This window comes from Oncorhynchus keta, chromosome 23 (genome assembly GCF_023373465.1).
Source record: "Oncorhynchus keta strain PuntledgeMale-10-30-2019 chromosome 23, Oket_V2, whole genome shotgun sequence".
In the NCBI taxonomy this organism is placed as follows: domain Eukaryota; kingdom Metazoa; phylum Chordata; class Actinopteri; order Salmoniformes; family Salmonidae; genus Oncorhynchus; species Oncorhynchus keta.
The window spans coordinates 16,337,655-16,348,664 of NC_068443.1; the positions used below are offsets into that span (position 1 = coordinate 16,337,655).

Consider the following 11,010-nt stretch of genomic DNA (forward strand, 5'->3'; position numbering starts at 1 on the left):
AACATCATGCAGCCACCAACATGCTTGAAAATATGAAGAGTGGTACTCAGTTATGTGTAGTGTTGTATTTCGCCCAAACACTTAACGCTTTGTATTCAGGACATAAAGTACATTGCTTTGCCACATTTTTTGCAGTTTTACTTTAGTGCCTTATTACGAACAAGATGCATGGTTTGGAATATATTTGTTCGGTACAAGCTTCCTTCTTTTCACTATGTCATTTCGGTTAGAATTATGGAGTAACTACAATGTTTTTGATCCATCCTCAGTTTTCTCCTATCACAGCCATTAAACTCTGTAACTGTTTTAAAGTGACCATGGCCTCATGGTGAAACCCCTGTGAGATTTCTTTCCTCTCCTGCAACTGACGCCTGTATCTTATTAGTGACTGATTGATATACCATCCAAAGTGTAATTCATAACTTCACCATGCTCAAAAGGAATATTCAATGTCTGATAAAAAAATAAAATAAAAATGTAACTACCAATAGGTGTCCTTCTTTGCGAGGCATTGGAAAACCTCCCTGGTCTTTGTGATGGAATCCGTGTTTGAAATTCACTGCTCGACTGAAGGACCTGACAGATAATTGTATGTGTGTGGTACAGAGATGAGGTAGTGATTAAAAAATCATGTTAAACACTATTATTGCACACAGAGTGAGTCCATGCAACCTATTATATGACTTAAGGTCATGTTTTACTGCTGAACCTATTTAGGCTCGCCATAACAAAGGGGTTGAACACTGATTGGCTCAAGAAATTTCAGCTTTTCATTTGTAATCAATTTGTAAATACTTTGAAAAATATAATTCCACTTTGACATTATGGGGTATGGTGTGACACTAAATCTCATTTTAATCTATACATTCAAGCTGTAACACAACAACATTTGGAAAAAGTCAAGGGGTGTGAATACTTTCTGAAGGAAATGTATATGCCATTATAGTACTTTTATCCAAAATGGCTTACAGTCCTGCGTGCATACATTTCACGTATGGGTGGCCCCAGCGGAAATCAAACCCACGACCCTTGGCGTTGCAAGCGCCATGCTCTACCGACTGAGCTACACAGGACCATCCACAGGAGCTATCCAGTTTGAAATGGATCTGTGTTCATCTAACAGACTGGCCTCCCCAAGGAGCCTCACCCATAATCAGATTTGGTAGCTGAGACCAAAATCGCATAGGACCACCTGACAGATGGCATTACGTGGGCATAGAGGTTATTTTCTGACACTGTGAAAATCATTGTGCTGGCACCTTCCTATATCGCCATTCACCAGCTGGTCTTTTTCAAAATGCACTGTTATTTAGGTTCAAACACAATGTTATTTTCACCATTTGTCAAACCGTCCCCGTGTCACCATCCAATAGTCGATTTTAAATCATTATGAGAGTGGAGAGAGCAAATCATGAGATGATGAAACTGAAAAAATGGCCCTCATATTGAGAGCTAAATGGCCCTATACCAAGGGTGGAGACCAGTGGCAGTCGGTGCCGTTTAAGATGAGGGAAGACGATACATTTTTTATGAGAATGGCTCATTTCTATTAAAAGCATATTGGATGACTGTCATTCATATTCCATTCACCCAGCTCAATGTAACATCAATAGGTTTTGGCTACTACATAACTCAAATTTTCCCTGTACCCATCATGAGGTTGTAACAACCTAGCCTATGAATGAAAGTTCACAATGTAGTTTGAGAGAAATTTTAGTAATCAAAGTAATATAATAATAATAATAATATATGCCATTTAGCTGACGCTTTTATCCAAAGCGACTTACACGACTTACAGTCATGTGTGCATACATTCTACGTATGGGTGGTCCCGGGAATCGAACCCACTACCCTGGCGTTACAAGCACCATGCTCTACCAACTGAGCCACAGAAGGACCACAGTGACATTGAGTACCGCCTTGCACACTCTTCCCTGCATCAAGTGGATCTAGGATATAATCATTAGTCCAACAGTTGCAAACAACAGTTTCAAATTCAGGTAGTATGTTAATCCCCATTTCGTTCCATTTAAGAATTTTTTTTTAACAGAATCGGCGGAATTAATACATCCTTGATCACACACAAACATTTCACTTTCATAGCAGCCAAATACAAAAAGCATGACCATTTGTTTGTTGTATAATTCCATCTCGCATATAAGAGCTCTCCTCTTCTCACCTTTTCCTCTTATTTGTGGACTTCAGTGTAAAACACATCTGTCTGTGACCAGGTGAAAAAAACTTTCCAAGCCAAACCTTCCTAGCATAACTGCTAACCGCTAAGCACAGCCTACAGCGCTGTCAACCCATTAGCAAGCGTCACAGTCAACATAGTAACTAGAACTAAGGCGTTAATAAACCTGCAACAATCATGCAGTAAAGTATAGTCAGCAAGCAGTTACAACAGCAGATCCCTGTGGCGATACATTCATAAAACCAAAAGCTTACCTTGACTTGGAAGAGTTCCAGTGTTGGATAGCCATAGCCAGGTAGATATCATAGGGTGCCTCTCTGTGCGAGTCATTTTTTCAAGAGGCTAGACTAGCTAGCTGCATTCACTAGCTACGTGAATGTGAAAAAAATACAACAAAATATAACTAGCTCTCTCTATTGGTTCTTCATTTTTTAAGAAATGTAACTATTATCTTTCTCTCTCTTTGAGTCAACTACTCACCATATTTTATGCACTGCAGTGGTAGCTAGATGTAGCTTATGCTTTCAGTACCAGATTCATTCTCTGATCCTTTGATTGGGTGGACATGTCAGTTCATGTTGCAAGAGCTCTGATAGGTAGGAGGACATCCTCAGGAAGTTGTCATAATTACTGTGTAAGTTTATGGAAGGGGTGAGAAACATGAGCCTCCTAGGTTTTGTATTGAAGTCAATGTACCTAGAGGATGGAAACTCGCTGTCCTCCATGCTACCGTACAGTGCTGTTGAGACTACTATAGACCTTCCTTGCAAAATAGTATTTGAATGAATTATTTGGTGACGTAAATATATTTAGTATAGTTTAATATTAAAAGGATAACTTTGTTTCATTATTTAAATTATGAAATTCACTGAGGATGTTCCAACTGTTCGTCCTCCACTGGTGGAGAACTTCGGTCATAACTGGCCACAGGCCCCTCATGTTGTACAAGCTTTTGTTCCATTCCAGTTCTTCTACACACTCAAGTCCATCATGTTGGAAAGAGAAGACCAAGATTAGTTCAATATTTGAATTATGAATCTTGTGCTTATCCTTAAAATAGTATTTTCTCACTCATATGACCTTGCTATCTCATCAGTGGTCCACTAACCAGTAAGTTAAATGCTCTGTTTGAATCCAGCTCAACACACAGTGCCATTGTGAGGTTGCAATTCGCATCTCTTCCTTTTACTCAGAGCAGAATGCTGGAAAAGGCTCTTTTACATTTATTGAAATCCCATTTGTTCATTTTTCCATCTGCCAACTATCCACCTGTGAAACTAGATTCTAACCCTGGCTGAAGGGGTAGGGGCTTAGACGTCTACCCATTGCCGTTGTTTCCCGCCCATAAAACCGCTGAAGGGCCTCACAGCCCAACGCAGATCGTTACATTGTAAAGCACAGTGACAGAGCGGCAACATAACATTAGCATTGAGAAGCTAAATGTGTCATAGAGAAATTAAACAATACATTTCCCTTCCAATGAAATAAATAAATCGTTGCTAAACCAGTGGAGGGGAAGTTACACGTGAGGGGAAAATACACTGTATTCCACACAGGAAACACAATTAATGATAGATATGTAATTAGCAACTCCAATGGTTTAAAAGGTAAACACTGCAGCTACTCCCCACTGGATCACAGAGCAGGGTTAGAAGGGTCGCTATCGGTAGAGGAACAGAAAACATCAGGATCTCAGATGCAAATGACAAAATGACAACAGAAAATGAACATTTTGGGGAAAGGAGCAATGTCAAGGAAAAATATGAAATGACAGGTGAGAATGTGTTGTGTACATGAATAACATGCACATCTACAGTAAACACAGGAGGAAAAACAAAAGGACAAATAAAAAGACACATTCCAAACTGAAAAAAAAAACATCTCGTGATTTATTGATAAAATATTTGCTTTCCCAGTTCTGGTTACAAGGTAGAGCTATAACAGTGTAAGAGAGACTACTTCAAGACTGAGTGAGCCGTATATTGAGCCCCCCATATCAAACACCGTGTGGGGGAACTGCAGCCCATTGTTTGGGAAAAATGTTCAAACATTTAAATGAGCTAGGAACATATCTGAAAGTAAACCATAACAGACGTGTAAGTGAAATTCATCCAAAACAGAAGAAAATTATTGCGATATCCTTATCAACCATCCCTAATTCTTATAATTCTCAAACTCTTCGACCATTCCTCCCTCCCCTCTCTATTTCTTTGGTTCTTGGTACTGGTGGTGCAGCTTCAATACATCTTCCTGGGAGACTCTGGTCCAGCCCTCACTGTGGACATGGTATAGGTTGACCTGTCCTCCGCTGTAGGCGTCTCGGTATGTGGCCTGGTAGATAGCCCTGCGGCCCAGCTCACACGCCTCTTCCACAGATAGATCCTGTCTCAGCCCGCTGTCCACCACACCGTACGCATACATGGACCCAGAGCCAACTGCAAACAGGTCCCCGCACACACGGTTCCCCTCCGAGTCCACGTAGTACAACCCTGAGGAAGCAGAGACCGGAATCAGTCTATACCATTGACATTCAGGGAGGGGTAGGAGGAGAGCAAGGTAAAGTGGGTTAATTTAACAGACTTTCAGAATCAAGTGTTGTACTGTGTCAGGGAAATTGAGATGTAGGCCACACACTAATATATATATATATATATAAATAACACACCCCTCCGGAAAGTATTCAGGCTCCTTGACTTTTTCCACATGGTAACATTACAGCCGTACTCTAAAATTTATTAAATAACATTTTTACCCTCAAATCAAATCTAACTACACACAATATCCCATAATAACAAAGTTAAAACAGGGTTAGAATTTGCAGACTTATAAAAAATAAATAGCTTATTTACATAAGGTCCCACAGTTGACAGCGCAAGTCAGAGCAAAAACCAAGCCATGAGGTCCAAGGAATTGTTCGTAGAGCTCCGAGACAGGATTGTGTTGAGGCACAGATCTGGGGAAGGGTACCAACATTTCTGCTTCATTGAAGGTCCCCAAGAACACAGAGGCCTCCATCATTCTTAAATGGAAGAAGTTTGGAACCACCAAGACTCTTCCTAGAGCTGGCCGGCCTGTCAAACTGAGCAATCGGGGGAGAAGGGCCTTGGTCAGGGAAGTGTCCAAGAACCTGACGGTCACTCTGACAGAGTTCCTCTGGGGAGATGGGAGAACCTTCCAGAAGGACAATCATCTCTGCAGCACTTCACCAATCAGGTATATATGGTAGTGGCCAGATGGAAGCCACTCCTCATTAAAAGGCACATAACAGCCTGCTTGGAGTTTTCCAAAAGGTACCTAAAGGACTCTCAGATCATAAGAAACAAGTTTCTAGTCTGATGAAACCAAGAGGCCAAGCGTCAGATCTGGAGGTAACCTGGCATCATCCCTATGGTGAAGCATGGTGGTAGCAGCATCATGCTGTGGGGATGTTTTTCAGCGGCAGGGGCTAGGAGACAAGTCAGGTTCGAGGGAAAATTGAACGGCGCAAAGCACAGAGAGATCCTTGATGAAAACCTGCTCCAGAGCACTCAAAACTTCAGACTGGGGAGAAGGTTCACTTCCAACAGGACAACGACCCTAAGCACACAGACAAGACAACGCAGGAATGGCTTCGGGACAAGTCTCTGAATGGACTCTGGCTGGGTCACTCAATGACAAACTTGAAACCGATTTATTTTGAGATATATAGACTATTATAAATTAAATGAAACTGTTCCATGAAAATGTGCACATGAAAATCATAACTTGCACGCAGATCAGTAGAAAGGGTATGATAACTTGGCACTCCAAACCGCTGGTGTAGGCTATTACCGGCAACTTCAGGAGCATAATGGCAGAATCTGAGGGGGCCAGCAGCGGAAGAGGAGGGTCGGGAACAGTTTTTTCCCCCATCTGGTTAGCCTACATTGATCTCGGACTCTTAGTCATTTGTTTTACTTTATTTTTAAATAACAGTGCTTAAAGCATCAGGCAAGCTCAGTCGCCCACATATAGATGATTTTTATAAAAACATAGGATGTGTCAAATATATATTTAAAAATACACTTTAAAAAAATGTATACCAGTCGCTTGGTTGAAAGAACAGACAACTCAGTCGACCAAGATTATATATTTTTTTATTTTAGTTAGGGACAGCCCTACCATCCACAAACACACTTCTCTCTCTCACACACACACAAACATGTAATAGATCCAAGTGCACACACCATGCGGTGCCCTCCAGAGGGAATGTGAACAGCTGCATCCTCTGAGTAAACCAAGCCCAGCAGAACCTGCTGACGAGGCACATCCCGAAACACTGCCTGCCTGTCTACCCTGGGGCGCTGCTCTAGGCCTTATTGATCCCTCCCAACACACCCAAATTAACTATCGACCCATACCAGGCCAAGCAGGTGACCCGAACTCAGAGGACAGATGGAAAAACTAAACAAAATCACAACCATATTCATATATACACACTCGCACATGCTACACCTGATAATGCAAGCACACATACACACACAAAGTTCAGGCTGGTGTATTTGCAAGGATGACTTGTGAGACAGTTTAATCCCCAATGTGACACGCAGAGGGCTTGATCACAGTGACGCAGCAGCAGTGACTAGCCCCACCAGCCTGTGCTGTTCCACCAGAGAGCCAACCTACAGATGGTGAATCAGGGAGGGAAAAAGCCAGTCTCTCAACACCATAAAAACATGAACCTATGATAATTGTGAATCACACACACACACACACACACACACACACACACACACACACACACACACACACACACACACACACACACACACACACACACACACACAGCCCCCAGGACAGTTAAGGACAGCCTATTAAAGCACACTTCTTTAAGAAATTGCTCTAAGAAGTCACAATTGCTTTCAACTGGCAAATTGCACCTTCTATACGCGTCGTTAGCTCTCTCTGATAATCACTAAGCTCCTGCCTATGCGCCAGGATAATTTGCCATTTTGGAGCTGCGACTGAAGACTGAGGACTGGTTAAAAATTTAATAGAAGAGACTTTTCTAAAGGCAGCCACTCATGCAAAGAGGCAGGGAGGAAGGAGGAGGGTGGCTCTTCAGGGCCAGACAGGGATAAAAGCACCAACACCTCCACATCCATAACACACCTGGGATCTATGTAGAGAACGCAGGAATGTAGATTGGGATGACGGAGGGGGAGGGAGAGTGCGTCACTGAGAAGCGGCACAGAAGATGAGGGGAGAGGGGGGACGCTCATCATGGCAGAACAAAAGGGCTTAAATTCACGAGCCCACATAAACCTGCAGGAAGGCGGCGGGCTGCGAAAGGCGGAACGTTCCGGCATAGCGCCTCGCCTTCCACTCCACCAGTTAGGTGACAGGCGGTTAAGCTCTAGCTCTTTTTCATGTCAGCGCTGAGGAACATCAGAGTGACAGCCTTCAGAAGAGCAGGGGCTGGCATCAGACGGACGAGCAGAGTGTCTGTCTGTCTGAATGTGTCTGTCTCACTTAAACACATCACTGGCTCCGCTCCAAGGGAAAGGAGGCCAGGGGCTTCAAAAACAGATGCTCAGCCTCACACTCACTAGGGAACAGCAGCTTACCTATACTGTGCAGCTCCTGCTACCTGTGCAAATCCACTGACTCACTCAATTCTGGAGCCTATGTTGTTTGGTATTACAGTGCATTAACTTGGCCGTCAATGCATCATATCTCTCTCCATTTTATGACGCTTACCCTTTAAAAGTAACTGTTCAATGTTCCCAGATTTCTTTGAAATATAATTAATAGTGAAAGTTCTCCTTCCCCCCAAAAAATTGTAATTAAGTATGTTAATTGTGTTGGAATGGTGTGGGTGTACAGAATGTGTGTCATTAAAAATTATTCTTGCTTTTGAAGTGTTTTTTCCCCTTTAGCCACAAGTAGGAGTATAGTACGAGTCAACAACATTATTTGGATACGAGTTAACAGAATAAGAACTTTTAAAAGTGAGCTTTTCACTGGACAGTTACTTTAAGTCCACTGATCACAAAACATGAAGCGATTTGTGTCCTAGAAACCAGCAACAGAACACGACCGCGAGAGGTGTGCGTTAACTCACACCATCTTGCAGCCAGGCACTAAGCCTGTTCACCATATGAGAGTCATGGCATTGAATGTTATTCCCATCACTAAGCCTGTTCACCATATGAGAGTCATGGCATTGAATGTTATTACTAGGCACTAAGCCTGTTCACCATATGAGAGTCATGGCATTGAATGTTATTACTAGGCACTAAGCCTGTTCACCATTTGAGAGCCATGGCATTGAATGTTATTACCAGGCACGAAGCCTGTTCACCATTTGAGAGCTATGGCATTGAATGTTATTACAGTCATATTAGTCAAGATCTTAACATACTTCATTAGATATATTTCTTGTGCCACTTAAGACACTTAATCACCAGAATAACAGTGCTTGACATCATTGTAACCGCTAATGAGCTTTCTCTTAATAGAGATTGATTTAATTTAGATGACATTTACCTCTCCATTCAAATCACTGGCATTGTAGCTGCTGCCATTCCTACTGCACTTATAGTGGGATCATTATTCACACGATTGATTGCAGGATTTAATACGAGTCACCAAGGTCCCAGGCAGTCTGGAAGTCCACACATACTCCACACTCTGTGAACAAAGCTCATCGATCAAGCAGAACCACTTTATGCATGCGACCCAATTGTCCGGGCCGAGACCTTGCGTCAATCACCACGCCGGCTCTCCCTGGCCCAAAGTCCCAGCCCTATCAATCTCCCATCACAGCGTCATGGTGCAGCCCTCTTTAAGCACACCTCATGTACTGTAATGTAGGCTACTGACTATTACCTCACAGCATCTAAAAACACAAGTTAAATACACAAAAGTAAGCAAGTGTGACAGCAATGCCATCTAGTGGGAGACAACCAAAATGCACTCAATCCAGTACTAAGCCTACTTTCTGAACTGTGTTGGTAACTGTTGACAGCTGATGTGTTGTAAACATTTTCACAAGCAGCAGAGACAGGAGAAGTTCACTCAATCCCTGCTAACTATTGCTATTATGAAACACAAAAAATAATATATACACACACACACCTCATACTCTGAACAGCTACTAAGTCATGCTGTATGTTGCCTACCTGGTATGAGTATGGGAAAACAGTTTACATAGTTGGCTAGTTCACCGGATCATAGTGTAAACAAATACAAATACATGTACAGGTATGACTGGGGTTCCACTGTAACATAGCTACGTCAATTGGGGTAACACGTGTACTCAGAGTGTAGGAGTTTTAATTACCTGGCCCCCTCTTGTCCCAACCACACACCATGGTGCCCATGCTGAGGCCCATGCCTTTATACTGGTACACCATATTTGCCAGAAGCTTGGAGGCAGCTGCCACAGAGATGCGCTCCTTGTTGCGAAGCTCATAGACGCGACACTGGCGGGCCAGCAGGCGCTCCCAGAAGCTGCAGTCTGCTGCACCTCCAGCCATGGTGCCCAGCAGGTACGGGTTAATCTCTATAACCTTCTTTACAGTCTGGGAGGCGATGTAGGCGCCAGCTGTGGCCCGAGAGTCCACCGCCACGATGACGCCATGTTGGAACTGTGGAATGATGACAAATGGGATTGCAGGTTGGTTAAGGAGGGCCAGCTGCTCTTGACTTGAGAAATTGGTGGCCTTACTGGCTGTCCGTTGATGGTTTCTTTCTGCTACAGAGAAGTTGATCCAACACTTTTAGAAGGATACAAATGCTAATGAACAACGTTTAGGCCAGTATGTAATGTATACTTAGCAAGTAACCTTTGCCCTGGATAGGACCACGTAACTAACTAAGTGCAATTGAAATTACTGACAAATGCCAAGCAAATAAACTGTGGCTACTAGCTAGTATGTGACACATTTGGATAAAGCAAACTTGTAATCTAGCTGGAGTCAGTGTTGTCAGTGTTGTCAAGCAACTGTAGTCAGTTATTTAAATAGCTAGCTTGCAAGCTTGGCTAGCGTTGGCAATGAGCAAGCACAATTTACACGCTAACATAAGCTAGCTAGCTAACCATCAAGAAAACTGAAAAACAGACAAAGCAAGAAACTCAAGAACACGTCACCAATATAGCTAGATATAGCTGATATCAAATACAATTATCACGGATATCATTTTAGTTCATGTGTGAGTTATTTTACATTTTAACATTTAAAAAAAGGCTTTAACTAGCAATCTTAATTTACTTTGAAAGCCAAGGTGGTAGTCCCATGGAGAAATTCTATTTTTCTCTCCGGGCCGTCCTTGTCGTCAAGGCCGAGTGAAGCTTTTATGGCGAAATTAAGTCTGTCGCCCGGTGCAGCCCCAAATCCCAAATCGGTCTGACCGAATCGACAACCAAATGAAAAAGACCGGTCATTATTAAATGAAAAATCCGCAGACTCACTCTGCAAGACACTAGACAACGCCATCTTTGAAAGTGTTTTGGAGCTCAACCGACATACACGTCTCCTTCTATGGTATTTTTTTGCGAATGCACAATTGGATGTGCATCCCGCCACCTACTGTACGGGATGAATAGAGGATAACACTTCATAACTTTTGAACGGCACTAACGACTCTGGGATTTATATATACCATTCAAAAGTTTGGGGTCACTTAGAAATGTCCTTGCTTTTGAAAGAAAAACACATTTTCTGTCCATCAAAATAACATCAAATTGATCAGAAATACAGTGTAGACATTGCTAATGTTGTAAATGACTATTGTAGCTGGAAACAGCTGATTTTTAATGGAATATCTAAATAGGCGTACAGAGGCAAATTATC

At 42.5% G+C, this 11,010-nt stretch overlaps 1 protein-coding gene across 1 annotated transcript; it reads right to left on the reverse strand.

The window, feature by feature from the left end:
- Positions 1 to 4,060: 4,060 nt before the first annotated feature.
- LOC118401864 (proteasome subunit beta type-5-like) lies at positions 4,061 to 10,687 on the reverse strand. The gene is made up of 3 exons (XM_035799499.2): positions 10,429 to 10,687; positions 9,498 to 9,804; positions 4,061 to 4,683 (listed from the first exon to the last, which is right to left on the reverse strand). Exons 1-3 carry the CDS (start codon positions 10,651 to 10,653, stop codon positions 4,397 to 4,399), a joined length of 819 nt encoding a protein of 272 aa, XP_035655392.1. The 5' UTR covers positions 10,654 to 10,687; the 3' UTR covers positions 4,061 to 4,396.
- Positions 10,688 to 11,010: the final 323 nt, after the last annotated feature.